Source organism: Wolffia australiana, chromosome 2, assembly GCF_029677425.1.
Source record: "Wolffia australiana isolate 7733 chromosome 2, ASM2967742v1".
NCBI classification, from domain to species: Eukaryota; Viridiplantae; Streptophyta; class Magnoliopsida; order Alismatales; family Araceae; genus Wolffia; species Wolffia australiana.
The window spans coordinates 422,622-444,200 of record NC_135836.1 but is presented as its reverse complement, the minus strand read 5'-3'; the positions used below and the strand labels follow the sequence as shown (position 1 = coordinate 444,200).

Here is a 21,579-nt window from a genome sequence, read left to right as displayed (position 1 = left end):
GAAATCAAAATCGATCTCAATGTTATTGAAAATATTTGAATGAAGTCAACCAGATCAAAGAAATGAGATATCTCTCATGCTCAATCTCTCTCCATCTCACTTGTTCGCTCTCTCTCACTTGTTCTCTCTCTCTCACTCATTCTCTTTCTTGTTCTCTCTCTCACTCATTCTCTCTTTCATCTTTTCTCTCAGACTCACTCTCTGTCTCTCACTCTGTCTCTCTCTATCGTTCTATGGCTCCTTCTCTCTCCTTATGACTTCCTATCTCTCTAGTGGTCTCTCGCTAACTCTCTCGCTTGAATTCTCTCTCATTTTCTCTCCCCCTCTAGCTCGCTTGCATTTTTGTATTTCCTTCTCTCTCTTTTTCTGTCCCCCTATGGCTCTCTCTCTCTCACTTGCAATCTTTCCCCTCTAGCTCTCTTCTCTCTCTCATTCTCTCTCCCCTTCCAGCTCTCTCCCTCTTGTTCTCCTCCCCCTCTAGCTCTCTTCTCTCTCTCATTGTCTTCCCCCTATAGCTCTCTTCTCTCCTCGTTCTCTGTCCCCCACCAGCTCTCTCTCCCCTCTAGCTCTCTTCTCTCTCTCATTCTCTCTTCCCTTTTATCTTCTCTCTCTTGTTCTCTCTCCCCCTCTACCTCTCTCTTTTGTTGGCTCTTCCACTCTATCTCTCTCTCTCATTTTCTCTATCCTTCTGGCTCTTTCTCTGTTCTCTCTTTTCCTCTGACTATCTCTCTCTTGTTGGCTCTCTCTCGCATTCTCAATCTCTCTCTGTTTCTCTCTTAATCACTCTCTCTCTCTTACTCTATCTACCACTTTCTCACTCTCTCTCATTCTCCCTCACTCGATCTTTCCCTCACCCATTCTTTCTCACTCTCTCTCTTTCTTTTTGTTCTCCTTCTGGCTCTCACTCTATCTCTCTTTCTCTTTCAATCACTTTCTCTCTCTTGATCTCTCTCTCTCATTCTCCCTCACTCGCTCACTCTCTACCATTCTCTCTCACTCTCTCTCTCTCATTATCTCTCAGTCATTCTCTCTAACATTCTCTGTCACTCTCTTTCTTTCTCTCTAAACTGCTCTCGTTCTCTCTCAATGACACACTCTCTCTCCACCATTCTCTCTCACTCTGTCTCTCAGGTGTGCTTCTCTCACTCTGTCTCTCAGGTGTACTTCTCTCTCTCTCTCTCTCTCTCTCTCTCTCTCTCTCTCTCTCTCTCTCTCTCTCTCTCTCTGTCTCTCTCTCTCACTGTCTCTCTGTCTCTCTCTCTCTCTTTGTCTCACTCTCTCTCTGTCTCTCTCTGTCTCTCTCTGTCTCTCTCTGTCTCTCTGTCTCTCTCTCTCTCTGTCTCTGTCTCTCTCTCTCTCTCTCTCTCTCTCTCTCTCTGTCTCTCTCTCTCTCTCTCTCTCTCTCTCTCTCTCTCTCTCTCACTGTCTCTCTGTCTCTCTCTCTCTCTTTGTCTCGCTCTCTCTCTGTCTCTCTCTGTCTCTTTGTCTCTCTCTCTCTCTCTCTCTCTCTCTCTGTCTCTCTCTCTCTCTCTGTCTCTGTCTCTGTCTCTCTCTCTGTCTCTGTCTCTCTCTCTCTCTGTCTCTCTCTCTCTCTGTCTCTCTCTCTCTCTCTCTCTCTCTCTCTCTCTCTCTCTCTCTCTCTCTCTCTCTCTCTCTCTCTCTCTCTCTCTCTCTCTCTCTCTCTCTCTCTCTCTCTCTCTCTCTGAATGGCGAGGATGCCAACATCTCATCGGGAGTCAACCAAAGTCAACCCACCACGGTCAACTGGAGTCAACCCTAAAGCCGACACGCCACAACCGCCAACTTGCATGTCTCCACCCGCGCACGCCTCTATGCGCGTCATGACACGACGCCAAAGGCAGATCCACAACTGCCCTTTGGCGTGACACGGCGCACGTCTTTATTTTCTCGTCTTTACTTTCTCGTCAATTTCTCTTTCCTCCAAGGCCTATATAAAGGCCATTGTTTTCAAGAAACTCTTAGGCAGTCATTAATTCAAGAATTGAGTTTTGTTAACTCTTCTTAGAGGACTGCCCAGCCTCCCCTATCCTTCTTAACCCTAGTCGTCGTCGTCTTCGTCGCCGCCGCCGCCGCCACTACCGCCTCGCGACGTCGGCCTCACATCTCTATTCTCTCTCTCTTTCTCTCTCTTGTGCGCCAGCCTTGGCCGCCCAAGCAGCCCTGCCAGGGCCATTCAGGCAGCCCAGACCAGGCCGCCCAAGCAGCCTCGACCAGGCCGCCCAGACTGCCCAGCCACAGCCGCCCAGGCAGCCCCGCCAAGACCGCCCAGGCAGCCCCGACCAGGCCGCCCAGCCAGAGCCGCCTAGGCAGCCCCGCTAAGGCCGCCCAGGCAGCCCCGACCAGGCCGCCCTAGGCAACCCTCACTAGGGCTGCCCAAGAGCACCCAAGACTGACCAAACCGGGCCGCCCGAGGCCGCGCTCAGGAGGCCCCTGTCCGGGCGCCATCCGCGCTTCGAGCCGTGCGCGTTGCACGCGCTCGGGTGCGCTCTGCCGCACGGAGCGCGCGGGCGCTGAGCGCGCGGAGTGTGACGGAGCGCACCCGAGTGCGTGCAGCGCGCGCGGGTGTTTGCCCACGCTTGACTCTACGCCCACGACAACTGCACTCAACCAGGGCCGTTCAACGCCCGGAACGTCCAGCCTCGTCCTCGTCCAGTGGGCCGCTCAACGCCCGGATTCGCCCGGATTCGCCCGGCTTCGTCACGATCATAATTGCCTGCGACCTCTTCACGCACTACAGTGCCGAGGTACTCCTTAACTCTTTGGTGTCGACGTGTTCTCCATTCAGTGTATTCTCGAGAAGTTTCCACCGCCGTCAGATTTAGATTTGGTTTGGATCTTCTACTCATCCTCCCTCATTCTTGAGAGTTTCCTCGCAACGCGAATTCGGGTATTGATTTCGGTGCTTAGGCATCATCGCGGTGGGGGAAGACAATACTCCCGCCCTCGAAAGGGTCAAAGCTGCACCACCAGATTTTCATCTGTTTTAAATCCGAATCCGGCCGTGAATTTCTGTGGACTGTTTTATCCCTCACACATTCATCCTACCCTTAGTCCGTTTATCCTGTCGTCCTGCCCTTCCTTGCCTTCCCCGTAGTCGTCCTACGTCACTCTCTCTCTCTCCCTCTGGCTCTTTTTATCATTCTCTAGGGGGGCATCATTTTAGATGCCCATGCGAACCAGACTTTCCCCCCTCCTCTTCTTATTTCTCTTTCACTCTTGAGAGCATTAATGGTGAGAAGATCCACTACATCTAACATTGCACTGATCATGTGGATACATCTAGAAGTTGGGCATGTGAACATCTTGAAGATAATCCCAAGGAGCAAATCAAGAGTGGAATAAGTTCCCAATAAGGTAATATGATTGTCTTATGTTTTATACATCAATTATGAATTGATTTATTAACGCAAACACCAGAACTTAACACTCTTGATGCACTCTCTGAATCTTTCTCTCTCACTCTTATAGAATAATACAACGAAATAAATTGATTAATAAATATAACAACACCAGTTTGGAGGAAAATCAGGGATCTATATTTACACAGATGCAGGGGTCTATTTATATTTCAGAGATCATGAATAGAGGACAGAGAGATGGCACTTTCCACAAAATTTCAGTCCAAAAATATTTCTTTGACATCAGCTATTGCATTTTGAAGGAGAGATAAATTATTGGACCTATTTGTCTGAGTATGAATCTGTATCTGACACATGTGTACGTGTTCCATACCATATTTTCTCATGCTGCCAAATGTCATCCATTTGATTGCATTAATATTTATTATTTCCCCATGTGTCTCTACACATAAAAAAGGAAAATGCAAGTACATGATGTTAAGAAACGTAAGATGCCAATATGAGATTTAGAAGAGAGAAGTAGAGAAGAAGAGAGCAGGGCATCTCACGATCTTCAATTAAATGGCATCCAGGCAGGATCAACACAGAACCGAACAGAAGATAGATAGAGGTTAGAGGACGGACAGGGCGACGGGCGGAGCCGCCGCCCTGGGAGACATAGTAGAAAGAAAAGCCTCATTGAAACAAGCACATTACAGGGTTATTTATAGTCTGGGAGTCAGACATTTTTACTCCAGATTGTTGTGCTTCAGTTATAGCAACCGACCCTTTCATGGCCGTTTCCAAATGTATGGCTGTTTCCATATTCATGGCCATTTCCTCTTCAACGGTTTCCTGATTTACCTTTGTTTCCGTAACACATGATTGATACATTATGGTATCATGAATCATAATGATTTCTATAAAATAGTTTCATCAGAAAATGATTGGATGCAATCCAAATGAATCCGATTATGATCTGGGGGAGAATGGGATCAATCAAAATAGAATGTATTTAAACCCATAACTAAATATATCCAAGGAAAATATCATGACGAATTACTTTATTTTTCCATCTATTTGAGGTCGTAAAATACTATTAAAATTCTAAATATAATATCATTCTAAAAATGGAACTAATCATTTAAAACCTGATAACATGCATTTATGAGCAATAAAATAAGTCAAATTTGTGATATTACTACAATAATTTTCATGTTATTTGTGATTCTCAGACTGGATAGAGTCTAGATAATCACTGGTCATCACCATAGACCTGTGCATAAGCTAATACCGTATTGGATGACTGATGTGCACCTCTAGGTCTTATCTTAGATTCTGGAGGCTAGGATTCAATGAGAGGGAGATGTCATCAATTTCACCTCCATATACTGTTGCTTGAGTGGGAGATCTCCAAAATATTCGGCAAATATACCTATGTAATAAGCATCACCGTGGATCAGAAGATGTTAGGAAGAAGATATCAGGCTAAAAATACTAGGAACATGAATGGCCTAATGGGTCTCTAACGAAGGAATGTAGATACTATCTTGCAGACGGGATATTAGGTATTTCTCAAACACTATTCAATCTCCAATAAAAAATCTAGAAATTAACCATTGATATTACACATAAAACTAGAAAAAAAAATAATACTAGTTTTTGTGCACCATAATCACTTGGTCATCCATGAGCTTTTGACAGACTTTCTTGTCATTACTAACTGAAACCTAGTCACCAATGGAATTCGACTAATATTTCTCTTATACAAAACTGAATCAGTCTTAGCCTTCAGTTTTCAAGTGAAGATAAAGACATATTGACATAACTCGTTCCATCACGATTTTCCTCTAGAAATAATCTCCCAAATAAAGTGAATGTGCTATATGATTTTGGTTAACTTTGATTAAGACCATTACTCTTGCACTTTTGCAATCAAATTCTTAGTGTCATGCAACAGTAGAATATGCTGTAAGATCAAAGTTATCATTCTAACATTAGTAATGAACATATTGCAAAAGTGATATTAGCTACACCCATAGTCCTACTTAACCTGGCCTGAGAACTGGCAGGTTGTCCACCTCACCCAAGCTGGTCAAATAACCCGAAAACTTTCTCTCTTTTTTAATCCATTAAATGTATTTTTTTCACATAAAAAATATTGTTTGTTCAATCATCACACCATTTGTATCATAAAATAGTTCAACTATGCACTGTCCTCAGAGATATTAGCTACACCCACATTCCTACTTGACCTGGCCTACCAACTGGTTGGCTGTCCACTTGACCCAAGTTGGCCAAAGAACCTGAATTTTTTCTCTCTTTTTAAAAACAATGAAATGTAATTTTTTTAACACAAAAAAACATATTTTGGTTCGATCACACCATTTGCATCATACAACAGTTCAATAGGCTCTAAGGTAAAATGAATCAAGCTGAGATTGGTCATGAACTTATTCAACCACAGAATTTCCTTTGCAATATTAGCTACATTCACACTCATGTTCGATATGTCCTACAACCTGATATGCTATCCATCTGACCCAAGATAGTCAAAGAACCTAAAAAATCTTTCTAAAAAAATCCATATAATGCAATTTTTTTGAAACTCACAAAAACGTCTAAATGAACTCTACATATTCTTGAAAAATAAATAAAATTAGGTAAACAAGCTGGGAACTCTTAATTTCTGAACCAAAAAATGTGGATGGATTAGGTGCATGGAGTCCTGTCCACTAAATGTGTATTTTAATTTATAGTTAAAGTGAATATAATGAATTAGGTGCAAGACATGCTCTATTGGTGCATGAATCATCACAAAAAATACAATTAATGTCCTCATACTTTGGATTTCCCCGTTGGTAGACCATCACATGTGGCCAGTTACTTTTGTTTTTAAAAATATTAACATGATTTAGTTGGTGAAATATGCTATTAGTAGGATATAAAATCTTATTTCTTAGTATGTGTTAACTAATGGCACTGAAGACAAAAAAATATTTCTCAGACCTGTAATTTTTTCTAAAAAACAAATTGACTTTTCAGCCGATCTAAACTTTTTTTTAAAATGAAAATAAATATAACTATGTCATTTAATTAAGAATTTAGGATCTGCATTTTTATCAATAGAAGTTTTTGCGATCATAGGAGGGTATCTAACGTCATGAGCATCAACTTTTTACATTTTGTCACTTAAGAAAATGAGTGAAAGATCTAAAACCTACTAGAGAAAACAAGGAACTCTGTCCTTTGAAGCTATATGTTCCAAGAATACTTCAGCTGTTGAAAATATTATTGTCTTGTGTACCAGTCACAATGATCAAATTATGGGCCGTTTGATTACAAAATTGAGATCAGTACATCCTCAACTAGTTTTCTCATTCGGTCATGTTTCAGATCAGCTATCCCATTTGTTGCAGTTTTAGATATTGGTTGGACTGGAAAATGATGGTTTAATCCACGCCACATGGAACCTTAGTACTTAGATCAAGAAGAGCTTTCATCTCACAGTAGTCTGTGCATCCGCACTATTGTCACCATCATCCCCTTCATCCCTTTTGTCTTCCTCACCGGCTTCATTAACACCATCATTATCATCTTCATCTTCTTCCCAGTACCTCTCCAGCATCCGGATGGCTGCATGGGAGATGGCGGGATGGGGATGGAGCTGGAGATCTTCAATCTTGGCCAAGCCATCACAGTCATCAACCTCCTGAGCGTAGACGTTGACCGCCCCGTCTTCGTTGCCCAGCTCCTTCTCAGCCTCCCCAACCTTGAGCATGTTCTCCAGGGCCTCCAGGCACACTGCCACCACCTCAGAGTCCAGACTACCCAGTAGATTGCACAGAGATGGAATGCATCCCTGGTTTGCGATGAAGCTTCAAGACAAAAAGGAAAAACAACTGAGATGGACAAGTGAGAGAAAGAGAAATGAGAGAGAGAGAGATAGGGTAGGCAAACGACTATGAATTCGACATCGCGGCATCATCTTATTCTTGGTATGAGACTAGAAGTGAGGATGAGATGACGAGACAATGATGAATTCGGCATCGGATGGTGATGAGGACAATAACGTTTCACCATCAATAACATCATTGTCAACACGTCATCAACATCCAAGACGCAAAACCCTTGACGGAACTGAGTGAGAGGGTAAGATGGCCGGGCATAAATTCCAAGTTGAGTAGGAGAAAAGCATAGGAAAAGTAGGAAAGTTTGGGAAGAGAAAAAAGAGAGATGGGGCCCACTTCGAAACCAAATTAAGAGAGATAGAGAGAGATTACTGGATTTGCTCGAAGGTGCCTCTAGAAGTGGCATTAAGTATGACGAAAGCAGCTTCTCGCTTGACATTGAATTCGGCATGCTTCAGCTGAGAAATCAGAGGGGGTATGATCTTGGAGTCGATGACTAGCTGTCATTTAGAACAAACAGCATTTCTTCATGTTTATAATAAAATTCATTTAAAAAAAAGTTAGCAGTATTAAAAAAATATTACAGGAAAATTACATGGGAGGTCCTGATAATTTTTGTTTACCTGAACCTGAGAATGATTACCCGCTATGATGTTGGAGATAATCCTGCCTGTGAGTTGCCTGATACTACTATTATGATCGTGAGACTTTAAGAATTGAAGCAAACACGACAACACTCCTTTGTCAACGATAACCTAAAATAATAAAACATGATCCAGTGACGTTGTATTTCCATTATTAAATTCAATCCACACGAATTCCGAGTGATGGGAAGGTAAAAGTACTCACCTGCGACTGGGAATCATCTCCAGCAGAAATATTCGCCAGAGTCTTGAGAGAAACAGTTTTAACAGCAGGGGACGGATGCCTAGATTAATGATTTTGATAAACATCTCAATTTAGAATAAATATATACATCACTTTGATTGAAAAATAAATAAATATATTAATCTCACATAAGCAGTTGGACAAGTCTGGTGATGACACCATCACCATCAAAAATATCGACCAGCTGATTCTCTGTTCCACCGAAAAGATAAGCCAGTCCCCAGCAGGCATTCTCCAGAATGGTGTCATCATTTGAATAAAGAAGTTTCTGGAGCACTGAGAGGGCAGACTTTATCTAAATCAATTTATAAAAAAGATAATAAAGATAAACTCATTCCCCATCGGATATAACATAATTCAAGCGGAACAGTTTTGTTCTGAAATTTCCTTACCTGATAATCTATTGTCACTGGATCACCGCGAAAAAAGTTAGACAACGCCCACGAGGCAGTCCTAAGCATTGACAGTTTTGATCGGGGATTCAGCAAGGATATCAATTGAATCAAAGCACCATTTGCAAGGACAATGTCCCTGCAGGTGGACGAGTCTCCAGCAATGTTCCCTAGAGCACATACAGCCTGCTATAAAATAAAATACATAAAATAAAATACACACTAGTTGACGTTGTCGAATTAGAGGGCAGTTGCCAGTGACAATAATGTTGATGCAAAACATATGACTTTTGATGTCAATATTGACGCCAATTAACACTGACAATGTCATCGGCAAACCGTCAACCAACATCTATGTCAACATCACGCATTAAATCTTTGACATTATCGTCACCGAGACGTGCTCAACCCATAATATATCTTTTTTTTTTGAAAGAATGAACCCATAATATATCTATTCTTATATCAATAGAAATATGAATATAACTATTCATAACCTGCTCCCTCAGTTCTTCATTCTGAGAGCTCAGGAGTTGCACAAGATTTGGGACGGCGTCGTGGTCATCAACAGTTACCCGGGTCTGCTCCGATGTTCCTGAGGTGATATTAACCAATGTGCGTGCTGCTTCAAACTAGAAAGGGTAAGAAATCGCACAGCTGTAGTATATTTTAATATCATTCAACTTAATTCTTGCATCGACACCTTGAATGGAAGTACCTGCTGAGCTTGAAGATCATTTCTTGAAATAAAATGGACTAAACGTGGAACCACGCCTGCCTTGATGACCAGGTCGATAGGGCCCGTTTCCTCTGAATGAAAAAGAAGCGACCCATCACTCTGATAAATACACTTTAGATAAGAGCATAGATGGAGCGATGGTGGAAGACTGTAAGGATCCCTAACCCCTGTCATGGGTGATTTTGTCAGTTTTTCTTTAGATTAGCTTTTCTTTAAATAGATGTTCCCATCCCTGGGTCCCCTAGTGAGAGCAGATCCAGGCTTGTTTCTTTTGAAAAAAAAAAAATACCCTTTAGACTAGTCTTTTTTTTTCTCTCTCTCTACTCTTCCAAGATTATCCCCAATGGAGGCCTACCCAAAATCCCCTTCAAAGACAGAAGAAGAGAGTTGAGAGATACCTAATGATGTGATCTTCCTGAAGTATGTGGACGCTTTGATTTGCTGAGCCTGATCTTCTGAGCACAGCCAAAGCGCCATTTCAGAAATTTTCTCCATCTAATGTATTACAGGAAAATTTTAATTCAAAGAGTAAAGGAAAATGAAAGATCACTAAAAGTCTCCTGAGCATTATATCACCAAATATTCAAAATCAAGAGAAAAGTAACAAAGAAGTCTCTAAAACATACGATAATCTCGTTTACAAAGATCCCAGAAAATAAAGAAGTTGATTTTATAAAAATTGAGTTTCCATCGGTACAGTGAAATAGTTCTCTTTGTGGCAACTCGCAAGAGATAAAAAAATAAACGGCCCTTTTTATGCTGGATAAAAAAAAAAATATTCCGAACCAAATCAGGGTTCAAAAATTTGCCTAGTCTCGAGCGCATTCAATCATCAAAAATTCCATATTGTGAGGAGACTCCCAAAATAGTTTCCAAACATAAGATAATATCGATTTTGAAGATAGCATAAAATCAAAAAATTGAATCAATGAGCATCAAATTCCCATCAACAAAAAGAACTATTCCGAACCAAATGCAGGGTTAAAAAAAAGGGTATTAATTCAGCGGGAGAAGGAAACGAAACCGGACCTCGTCTTCAGAAAACTCGGCAGAAATTCCGACCCCGTGTCGATGGCAAGCCAGAGACCCTTGGTAAATGCTCTCTGCCCCTTGAATATTGACAGAATCTTCGGAAGAAGAGAATACAAGCCGCCTCTTCCGGGAGAGGCTGTCCCCTCGTTTGTCCTTCCTGATTTCGACAAAACCCTCTTCTCTTCTCCGCCTGGCCTCCACCAAGTCCACTCCTTTCTTGTACTTTCCTCTCCGAGCTTCGCCTCTGCCCCTCCTTCCCCCGCCTCCCGGCCGGAGCGACATCTTTCTCTCCTGCTTGGGCAGATCCCACGACAGAGAAGAGAGAAGACGAGTAGAACGAAGATCAACTCCACTCCAGTTCTAAAGATTTCTTCTTTGCTTGTGTATTTATTTGTTCACTCCTCACTTTTACTTCATTTTTACCAAAATATTCATCCGTATGTTTATATACTTTTAACTATCATTCAAATTTCTATATAAAGTTTGCTGATATTAATAGTTGTATTATTATTGGCAAGAAACAGGGTGCTGGGTAAATCCAGAGGGTCGTGTTTGTAGACCGATTCAGCCTTGCCCTGGATGCGACCCAGGATGGTTTGCTTAATTTCTATACTGACATCAATTTTACTTGGACAGAAGTTCATATTTTCATCATTGCATTCTGTTTTGATTTCTCAGGGTCATGTCCGATTCAGCCTTATCCTGGACGCGACCCAGGATGGTTTGCTTAATTTCTATACTGACATCAATTTTACTTCTAGAGAAGTTCATAAATTCATCATTGTATTCTGTTTTGATTTCTTAAGGTCGTGTCCGTAGGCCGATTCAGCCTTGCCCTGGACGCGAACGAGGATGGTTTGCTTAATTTTTCTATACTGACATCAAGTTTACTTCTAGAGAAGTTCATAAATTCATCATTGTATTCTGTTTTGATTTCTTAGGGTCGTGTCCGTAGACCGATTCAGCCTTGCCCTGGACGTGACTCAGGATGGTTTGCTTAATTTCTATACTTGCATCAATTTTACTTCTAGAGAAGTTCATAAATTCATCATTGTATTCTGTTTTGATTTCTTAAGGTCGTGTCCGTAGGCCGATTCAGCCTTGCCCTGGACGTGACTCAGGATGGTTTGCTTAATTTCTATACTTGCATCAATTTTACTTCTAGAGAAGTTCATAAATTCATCATTGTATTCTGTTTTGATTTCTTAGGGTCGTGTCCGTAGACCGATTCAGCCTTGCCCTGGACGTGACTCAGGATGGTTTGCTTAATTTCTATACTTGCATCAATTTTACTTCTAGAGAAGTTCATAAATTCATCATTGTATTCTGTTTTGATTTCTCAGGGTACAGTAATATATTTTTACCATATTGTATTTCTCTGCTCAAATCAATATTCCTAATACTTTCTATAGTTCTATTTTATCATGTTGGAACTCATAAATGAGGTTTATGTAAAATTAGTAAATAGAACTCATTAGATCACTTTTTGGTTCCCATGATCCGAATTTCTTATCCTTTTTATTTCTTTAAATATTGCTTTCCATTTTCTCCATATCGCAGTTCTCATACAAATTTAAATACCCTTATAAATATTTTTATATTCCCTTGCATCAAATTATGATCAACAGGTGAAGGTCACTGAACATTAGTGTCCATTGAGCTCTTCCTCTTAACTTTATTTCCAGTTAATCCTTGCTGATGTCCTTAAGTGTTCTTTCCTTCTGATATATTAACAATAACTTCCAGGATATAAAACTGTACTTCAATATTTCCTTTACTTTCATAAATCTATAAATAGGTTGAGTTATAATTATATCATAACTTTTTATATATCCTGGAAGTTATTGTTAATATATTATGTTTATTTAACTTAACATCGCACTACATTAAGATAACATATTGCCACATATTATGATCAATTTTCCATTTTCCTCATCGAGTGTCTAACCATTTTGAATGGTCATTGAAAATATGTGGTACACACAAAGAGGGAATAACAGTTGTTATGTGATTTCGAATTAAATAAAAGGTCCATCACAGCCTTCCCTTCAACTCTACGGCCCCAACGGCTGGTCACATTATTTCTCTATCCTCAAATTCTGAATTTCCAACAACATATCTTGCCTTTTGATTCTCTTGAGAAGAAAACAGTGACAACAAGAAGAATTTGTAGTGGAGTAAAATCTATTTTGCATCTCTAAAATATAAACTCTGCAGTATGTTTCATTGAACGAAACTGAGGAGGAAAATTATAATACTTCATTGATCTTGATCATCTCAGTATAGAATATTAAATACTTAATGATTGAATTTTATTTTTACGTTTCCTAACATCCTGGAATCTGTCACAAGTTTGTTAGATTGACCTACATTAAAAAATGTGTTATAGGTATTGAAATAATCATAAGCATGTGTATAAGAAGAATAGAGACTAAGGTAGGGTGGCAGGAGGAGCCTTGATTCCATCGGGTAGAGCATTGCCAAACAGAAGGCTAAGGGAGTTGAGAGATTCGAGAACACGAATAAATTGTATTAACTAGGAATGACAGATTGCATGACGTTTATGTTTATGTAGACCTAAGACACACACAAAAAATTATTGTACTTAACAAGATAAAAGAAACAGATATTTAGATGGCTGGGAATTGATAGGCCTGATGGATCAATTAGGCTTATTAGGCCTTCTCAAAACAGCCCCCCTCCCCTCCCCCCAAAACTCCCAACTGGAGGTGAAGCCTTTGGCACTCATCTAGCCAATGAGAGTTTCTTCACAACATGTATCCAACACTCACAATCCCCTTGAGGCACATGTAGGGACACATTCAACAAGGTATGTACAAGGACATACAAGTCATAGAATGCACACGAGGCACAAAATGGTATACCAAGCACAAGATACACAAATATGTTGCATGGACAAGCAAGGTGTTGAGTTCTTGGCCATGAAGGATTGGAAAGCACTTTTCTAAGATGCAAAAGCTGAAGTCGATTCTCGATTGATCTAAAAATTTGTGTACCTTGTGGGGAAATTGTTCTGTCTTTAACCAACTCCTTGGGGGAGTATCTTGAGGCCGTTTATATGCCCAGTCTCTATAGTATCCAAACAATCATAGGACTGCAAGATCTCATCTCTTTCTTCTCCAACTCTTCTTAAAGACCTTGGTGATCTCCTTGATGGATATTATGTGGCCGTCAAGCCAATCACAATACCATGTTTATTTAAGTTCATTAAATAAATATTAACATTCATTATTATAATGAAGTACATGAATGTGTGCAATGACTTAGTGAATTATGATGATATCATAATATAGTGTTCACTAGTCGTTAAACATGTATTATAAATATTCATATTTGATGGATAGTCAAGACGGATATCGAATTCTCCAGATAGAATAGCACTAGCTGATCCTACTTATACGATAAGTATAGTTGATCCTGTGGTTATTAGTGTGGTGACACTAAGGACAAAAGTGGGTGCTCTTAAGAGAAAGAGTTCACTGAATTGATCTGTAGGAATCCAGGAATGGTATTATACCTCAATGTCAATCAAGTTGATTCAAGTCATGGTTGTACAAGTGATCCACTAACTGAAGACACCAAGGACATCTTTCTGAGTGGGCGACTACGTTTTGACCACAACCTACGAGCCTCTAATCATGGGATTCAAATAAGTCATAGCTCGGATGTAGTAAGAAGCTTACAGACATGATTGAGTGGTCAAGAGGGGATCATCCCTCCTTGATATAAGAGGAGATTGAATCAAGGAAGACGATGCAGAAAAATCCCTGTACAGGGTAGTGAGGATATTGGAGAAGGCGTTCTCCAATGATCCCTGTTTTGCATCAGTACTAATTGAATGATGGATTACGGTTTGACGATAAACCATACCCTAAGTCATTCGAGAGTCTCGTGCGCATGATGGATTATACATATACGGTAACTGATGACGGTAAAGGTTCCATGAGAGAGTTTGAGATACTCAGTATCTTTTAGAGCACGAGGTGTAGCTTGGCACCCCACGGGCTGGAAACTTAAACTATCGATTGTGTTAAATCAATCCTTATTTAATTGATCTATGTGTTGATATAGTTAATTAATAAGTTTGGTCAATAAATGTTATTGGGCCACTAAAGTTATTAACTAGAATGATACATGGGCCTAGAGGGTCACACACACAAGGTCATAAGGGCATTGGTGGATATATTTTACTTTGTAGGGTTTTTGAGAAAAATCTTTAATAAAATATAAAGAGGGAAAGGGATCTCATTTTAAGCACCCTTTGAAGCCTGATTTGAAAGCCCCTCCCATTATTCGTTCTCTAGATCACTACTCAACTAAGGAGAGAGTCCTCAAGGAGAGTTGAAGAAGAAGAGACGGGGATCCAAGCGCCGAGTGATCGCGTGGATACTTCTTGAAGCCGGACACATGAACGACTTCGGAACGATCTCAAAGTGAGCATGTCAAGGGTGGAATAAGTTTCCCAAAAAGGTAAATTTGATGTATGATTTTAAAGATTGATTATGAATCAATCAACACGCTTCTGCATCCATGGAAACGTATTTTCTATGAACAAACCAAGGCACCGAACCCAACACTCCTTACCATCAAAACTCTCCAATGTAATTAGTAGAGAGTGAAAGTAAGAGAGGGGAACCTAAAATGGGCCCCCCATATTTATACTCATCAAGAACTTTTTCATAAATGTCCTTAACCATAAATTACATCTTCCAACATCCTTTAATCTTGTGTGTGTGACCCTCGTAGAGTATGATAATTCCTAGAGGTGTCCAGCCTTATTTCTAGAGGGAAACATCCTACCTATAACATTTATTGTACAACCTTATTAATTAAATAAATCGACATAAATATTAATTAATCAAGGATCGATTTAAGTCAATTCATAGGTTAAGTTTCAAGGGCATGGGGTGCCAAGCCACACCTCATGCGCTCGAAGATATAAATTAATGTTTGAACTCTCTCATTGAACCTTTACTGTCATCATTTCATATATATGTATAATCCTTTGTCTATGAAAGCCTCCCAAATGACTTAGAGTATGGTTAGTCGTCAGACCCTAATCTACCATTCAGTTAGTATTGATGTAAAACAGGAATCATTGGAGAACACCTTCTCCAATATCCCTACTATCCTGGCCAAGGATTTGATGCATCTTCTTCCTTGAGTCAATCTCTTTGAGTCAATCTATCAAGGATTTGATGTATAATCCTTCTATACCTTGATTCTCTTGTAGCTTTTTGACCCCCCCCCCCCCCCCACAATACATCATAACATGTTGTCAAGGAATTCTTCTTGCATGTGTTTTTTATTTGCCCAGGATTTTGGCAACATGATCCACACTAGGTGTAGAAAGTGTTCATCCACCGTTGAGTACTTGGGAGAAAACAACACTCCTTAGAAGACCAATTGATTTAGTTATTGTAGGATTGAGTCTTGCTACATTTCCTTCTTGATTTCATTGGAGTCTACCTACTCATCTACGAACATTGAACACATTTGTTCCTTGAAAATCAATGGAAGGTGGGATAGCATGCCAACAACTTTGTTTAGACAGCCTTCCTAGTATTGGATCACAGCCTTCCTCGGAGAGCAGCTTATTGTATTCCCGTTGGATGTTTCACTTCTCAAGGAGGTGTTTGATACTGTATTGATTTGGAATAACCATATCAAATACAACATTAAGTAAGGACACAAATTTAGTGCCAAACGATAATCATGATCAGCTCTTGTTCGTAGACAAAACTGTAGCACTTAGATAGTGAAAATACATGGATGACGTAATAAATGGGTTGTTCTTGCGACATGAGAATGACCCCACGCCCACTTGAGGTAGAGTGTCTCATACAAAGGCTCACAAGATAATTTTAGAAGAATATGGACCATTGGGAAAGAGAATGGTTGCATGAGGGCATGAAAGCACAATGAGCCTCCAATGACCACACTAAAAGCTCCCTTTTTCAAAAATTGCATCAAGGGTCGTGCTATGGAATTGGTGATAATATCCAACAAGTCGCAAGGATCCTCGATGCATTCAGACACTCTATAGAATGTGCCATTCTCTAACAATGTGAAGCTTGGCCTCTTCAGTTGGCATGTCTCTTATTAAAATCCACTGGCCCTGGTACACTAATGGTCTTTGGTGAAAAAGGCACTTCTTGGCATTGACATGTAAGTTATGTTATTGTACTGATTGCAAGACTGATAAGCATGAAATTGTTGTTACATACATGCATTGAAATATCATTTCTAGGCCATGATGTATCATTAAATCATGCAATGATATTTATCTTAACATGAAATACCGCATTTACGTGAATTATGCATTTTAATCCCTACATGCATCATTTTATGTGTTATCATGTCTTTACTTTGATAAACTAACCCCATTCGACTTCTCTGAAATCAAGTGGTTTATTCTCACATTTTCAATGAGAACTTTGATGCATGGGATAGGCAGATAACCATGTTATGGATGCAACGACAATGACAAAGGACTGGATATGCCGGTGACTTTGGGCAGCACCAACTAAGGTTTGGAAGTTGTAAAAGGTCAGGTTCATTATGAGTTAATCCCCAATTACCAGCATGAAAATTAAGCTTTGAGGATTTATAAAGATGGTGGATCAAATTACAGATCGATTAGAGGGGACTTGGGATTAAAATGATTTAAAATGAGGGAGATATGAATATCTAGTATCTATGGGTTTTTTTTGGTTTCTTCCCTTAGCAACAGGCTACCAGAGGGAGAATGAGAGGATCATGTGTTGCATTGCTGGATGCATAGAATGAGTGGTGGAAACAAGAGAACGAGAAGGAAACGATCGGAGCAAGCCGAGCATCACCTGGCCTAGGACAGGCTTTCATCGGGGTTTGTGTGGAGGTTTGGATTGTGTGTTTCTCTGTATTCTGTTCCATGTATAATGTAGGTTTTGTTTTTCATTAAGTGTGGTGAAACTATTCATTTACCTTGAATTAGACATCGTTAGTCATCTTCCATCATCTCCCCTCATCGTAACTATTTTAATTCTTATTCAGGTCAATCAACTCTCCCCATAACCCTTTCAAACACCAGGTCTTTTATTCATTCTCGTAGTAATAATGCTCTCTCTTACTCGCTGTCATCCTCTCATCTCCCAGAAGTCACATCTCTCAACCTAAATTACTCTCATATATTCAAAAATAAATCTCTCTAACCACAAAAGAAATCATCTAATCTCATTACCTGGGCTCCCTGAGGATCTACCTTTGCTTAATTACTATACTAAGTAAAGGTTATAAATATATTGTATGGCACTCTAACCACACAATGACATATTGAATACACATGAAATTAAAGATCATCAAAGACTAGTCCACCTCAAACATACTATAACTCAGGATATCACAAAAAAAAAACAGTACAAACCTTTGCATGACTTGTCGGAACATTAAGCTCATCAAGGCTTGAAATGTGACTGGGGCGTGCAGCAAACTAGGTAGGTGTGCAGCAAGCACTAGAAGATGCAGTCAGGAATGAGGGCATGCATGGAAAACATGGAGAGGTTGACCTAGCAAAATGATAAAATATATAAAGAATACATTTTTCTCACAAAAAGGTTGTCGGTAGGATGGTGAAGTCACATTTCTCGTTAGAAACCATAAGCTCAAATCCCACAAGAGACAAGGAATTTCAGATCAAATATTTTGACACGATCAGATGGCAGTAATTGATGGATGTGGTAACACAAGCTGATGTTGGATTAGCAGATGAAGTGGAAACAAGCAATAATAAATGGACATTAATAAGGCCTAATGAGTCTAAACACATTGTCAAAAGTTGGGCAAGTCAACTATTACAGAGATAGAGAAATGGTAAGGTAATTGTAAAAATATATCAGGTCCCTTTCTCTGCTGAAGATCCACCCAAACTAATCACATGACTTAAGTATCTCAAAATTGCACTCAGCGGTCAACAATACGCAGCGAATATCAATGACCCACTATCCACAATATAGAGGGGGGAGAGATAGAGAGGTAGAGATAGAGAGAGAAAGAGCAGGAGCTCCTTCATACCCGGGCATTTAAACTTCATCAGGAAGACATCATTCCTCTGTATAATTTTTGTCTCCCCACTCAGGCTCATCATTTCAGCATCTTGGTCAAATTTCCCCCCTTCCGACTGCCACGTGGCACGTACATATGGTCATACAACAGTTGACATGCGGAATTAACACTGCCAGATGTCAGTGCATCAATGGAGCCCGCGTAGATTCTCTAATGAAAAATAGTATAATTAATTTCTCCTGAGAATAACACCAAAGAAAATGGATAAGAGACTGATGGGCCATTACTCAAGAAAATTGGTCAAGGAGTACAGATAGTCAACAGTTTACCTAAGAGTCAACGATTACGTCATTCAGCGTCCATGACTTCAGCCTCAATGTCAACAATCACCCCAGAAGATGGCTTCTCTGGAAATAGGCCAAGAATGTTGAGTTCCTCAAGAATAATAAAATATTTGCAAGAAAACTAAGGTGGAGAGCAAACCTTTTTTCGTTGATCGGGGGGACGAGTTGCTTTTGAAAGCCTCCCTGAATTTGGCAGATCTATTGGAGGAGAAACGGGCAGATTCCATCACAAATTTGTTTCCCTCCACTGAAAATCAAAGTATCCGATGTTCAGGAAAGAAAATTGTAATCATCTGCATCAAAACTCCAGCTATCCCCAAGATATTTCTGTAATTGGCATTCTCAGAAAAACAATTCTTCATTATTAAAAATATTTAAGAGGAAATGGAAGATGAAGCTTCGATATAATTGAGTGATAAACATTTGAGTTCTACTTCAATATATTTTCATAAATACTTGACTGTGATGAAAGCCTACATTTTGACCAAAAATGTTTGGGAGGGCTATGATACAATTCAGGTGTATCCGAATTGCGACAACAGACTTAAAGAGACTTGTGAGAATAACAAAGAGACAACGATAAAAATATTCCTTCCACAACAAATAACCAGTTTGTCACCTTGAAGGGAGATCGACGGGAACAGAAAAAGGAGAAGTAGAAAAGAAAAATAGTCTTCAGACGGCTGGATCAGATGGCCCTTGTGTAGAGAGGACCGGATCGGTTCTTTCCACCACTCAGTCTTGGAGGATCTCCTTGACTGCCTGCTGAAAGTTTCAATACTCCAAAACGTCCATTCTTGTGGGTGGTCCGTCTTATTTAACATATCAAGCATCTCTAATTTTAGTAAGGATCTAAACGAGCCTTTTCACCAGCCGCTAACGTTTATAGTTCCTGATTTGGCTCGAATCAGGCTACAGATATTAAAAAGGGAAAATTACCAAAACGATGAAAGACCAAAACGACCCTAAAAGGTTTAAATAGCTGAAATTCTCCGAACAGGTGTCATGGATCGTGTTGTAGAATAAGATCACGATAAACATCTAGCTCTGTGACCAAAAAAATTTATTCATGGGTGAAGGATGATCGAACCGGTGATTGGTTGGGCGCAGTAAGGGCAGAACTGTACACCATCCTTCAAAGACGATCTGCAAATTTCAATTTAATCAGGCATAGAATTACACAATCCAAAATCTCATGGATATGAAAAAAAAACCTGGACAGGGGAAATTTCAAGCTCTTACTTGAATATTTGGAACTCATTACCACAATTCGGGCACTGCGATGTAAGAAAAGCAATTAGAGGTAGGAAAATCGGAAAATAAAAACTGAGCTCAAATCACGCAACAGAAGCTAATTTTTTGAATGAATCATTTCACGCTATTCTTTAATCTTTACGCTAGTCTTAACAAGGATGATTTTCAAGTGCATTTTCATGAGAAGTAATTAAAAGCTCAGTTCCACTAAAAAAAAAAGAATCAATTCCGTAATAAGTCGACATAACTTGAAATAAATGACTGCCAGCCTCTGAAATGAGCTAATTTAAAGGATAGTAAAGGTCAAGGAGATCTTACGCTGTCCTGAACAATATCCTGTCCAGCAAACCAGAAGAAAGCTGCCAGACCCAATATCGGCAGCAGAAACGCAAGAAGCTGTAGCAATCATTGCCGCTAAATTAGATCAAATTAGCTCAAATGGGTTCATCAAAATACTGCAGCAAGAACGCCAAAAAGAATATATAATTTGGAGAAGAAGCTCCTCGCTTGCTCAAAATGATGTCTGATAACACAAAACAGAAATCGGGTATCGATTATGCCTCCAAAATCATTTTTAAAAAGTTAATTCCGCTAGCAATCCACAGAAAAAGAGCGAGCGATTGAGAATAAACTTGATTTAAAAACTGCAAAATAGGCAGTCGGAGCTCACCCAGATGGAAACAACGGCGTCAAGGACCCAACCCAATTGCCCAGTCATGGTGAGATAAGTCAACCCAATCGCCAGAACAAGATTCCCAATAATTCTAACCGTTTCGTTCTTATCCCCGCCTCCTCCTCCTCTTCCCCCGCCGCTGTTGAAATCAAAGCCTTGGTTCGCCATGGCCACTACCAAGCTATAATTTTTCTTCACTTTGGCCACTGCCCTCAACTTCTCCAACCCATCTCCGGCAAAATCAAGAGATTTGCGGAGATGGGTTCGGCCGATTGGTGTATGGCTCGAGCCGAGGGGTCCGAAGCCGGGCCTGGCGGGTGGCCCGGCGACGGCGACGGTGGAAATCTGAGCAGCGATCATGGTCACTGAAGAAGAAGGCGATTCAAGGAAGAACATAGCCTTTGGGCCGCCATGGGTTTCTTCGGTTTGTGGGTCTCTTCAGATTTTTCGGGGGAATATCGGGCGGGAGAGAACAAGACGATGGGAAATCCAATTCGGCTTCCTCGTAGGCTGGTAGTTTCACCCGGAAACCAAATCTCGCCATCCTTATCCGTTTACCAGGATGGGACTTTGACCCTCTCTGGTAAGCAAGAAATCCAAGAAATGCTAGATCTTATGGTTTTTAGGAAAGACTTAGATCTTATCTAAACTTCTGTCCAGTTCAGGTTAGTTCTTGTTCGGTCCCGGTCCCGTCCGGTATGGTCAAAGTCAAAGTAGACAATTTATGTTCATAGTAATATTAAATATCCTCTACATCAAGTGGGTACCCACGGATGGTCAAATATATGGCGTCTACGCGGAGCTCAATGGAAAACTCTCCATCGAGTTGGATTTGATATTTTTAGAATTTTATAAAAAATCTTAAATAATATACTTCTGGTTCCGGTCCGTTTTGACCTTTGGAACTTAACCTGTTTGACAAA

At 40.2% G+C, this 21,579-nt stretch overlaps 2 protein-coding genes and 1 long non-coding RNA gene across 6 annotated transcripts; 1 reads left to right on the top strand and 2 right to left on the bottom strand.

Annotated features, from left to right (window-relative positions):
* Nucleotides 1-6,619: 6,619 nt before the first annotated feature.
* LOC144716462 (importin subunit alpha-like) lies at nt 6,620-10,681 on the bottom strand. Of its 2 annotated transcripts, none has more exons than XM_078591570.1 (10): nt 10,319-10,681; nt 9,688-9,784; nt 9,269-9,456; nt 9,048-9,182; nt 8,551-8,736; nt 8,287-8,453; nt 8,120-8,198; nt 7,894-8,025; nt 7,643-7,770; nt 6,620-7,237 (listed from the first exon to the last, which is right to left on the bottom strand). In XM_078591570.1, the coding sequence occupies exons 1-10, from the start codon at nt 10,601-10,603 to the stop codon at nt 6,859-6,861; spliced, it is 1,776 nt and encodes a 591-aa protein (XP_078447696.1). In that variant the 5' UTR covers nt 10,604-10,681; the 3' UTR covers nt 6,620-6,858. The 2 variants fall into 2 exon arrangements, with proteins under 2 accessions (XP_078447696.1, XP_078447697.1); XM_078591571.1 differs by having other exon boundaries at nt 9,269-9,360.
* A 156-nt stretch (nt 10,682-10,837) lies between these two features.
* LOC144714759 (uncharacterized) lies at nt 10,838-11,678 on the top strand. The gene is made up of 3 exons (XR_013584469.1): nt 10,838-10,915; nt 11,000-11,042; nt 11,128-11,678. It is a non-coding gene; the product is annotated as an uncharacterized LOC144714759 (long non-coding RNA).
* Nucleotides 11,679-18,202: 6,524 nt separating this feature from the next.
* Nucleotides 18,203-21,177, bottom strand: LOC144716461 (uncharacterized). Of its 3 annotated transcripts, none has more exons than XM_078591568.1 (7): nt 20,654-21,174; nt 20,302-20,379; nt 19,972-20,006; nt 19,820-19,875; nt 18,869-18,976; nt 18,715-18,792; nt 18,203-18,595 (listed from the first exon to the last, which is right to left on the bottom strand). In XM_078591568.1, exons 1-6 carry the CDS (start codon nt 21,050-21,052, stop codon nt 18,734-18,736), a joined length of 735 nt encoding a protein of 244 aa, XP_078447694.1. In that variant the 5' UTR covers nt 21,053-21,174; the 3' UTR covers nt 18,203-18,595; nt 18,715-18,733. The 3 variants fall into 3 exon arrangements, with proteins under 3 accessions (XP_078447694.1, XP_078447693.1, XP_078447695.1); XM_078591567.1 differs by having other exon boundaries at nt 18,203-18,624; nt 20,654-21,173; XM_078591569.1 differs by lacking the exons at nt 18,203-18,595; nt 18,715-18,792; nt 18,869-18,976 and adding an exon at nt 19,290-19,641 and having other exon boundaries at nt 20,654-21,177.
* Between the last annotated feature and the right edge of the window lie 402 nt (nt 21,178-21,579).

What these genes read in the sequence shown, in the direction of transcription:
- LOC144716462 (XM_078591570.1), bottom strand. Translation starts at nt 10,603, where the DNA reads ATGTCGCTCCGGCCGGGAGGCGGGGGAAGGAGGGGCAGAGGCGAAGCT. An exon ending in CCGAGTTTTCTGAAGACGAG is followed by an intron (nt 9,785 to 10,318) that starts GTCCGGTTTCGT and finishes GTAATACATTAG; the next exon opens with ATGGAGAAAATTTCTGAAAT. An exon ending in CAGTGACAATAGATTATCAG is followed by an intron (nt 8,454 to 8,550) that starts GTAAGGAAATTT and finishes AAATTGATTTAG; the next exon opens with ATAAAGTCTGCCCTCTCAGT.
- LOC144716461 (XM_078591568.1), bottom strand. Translation starts at nt 21,052, where the DNA reads ATGTTCTTCCTTGAATCGCCTTCTTCTTCAGTGACCATGATCGCTGCT. An exon ending in ACGCCGTTGTTTCCATCTGG is followed by an intron (nt 20,380 to 20,653) that starts GTGAGCTCCGAC and finishes TGATTGCTACAG; the next exon opens with CTTCTTGCGTTTCTGCTGCC. An exon ending in AATGAGTTCCAAATATTCAA is followed by an intron (nt 19,876 to 19,971) that starts GTAAGAGCTTGA and finishes TGAAATTTGCAG; the next exon opens with ATCGTCTTTGAAGGATGGTG.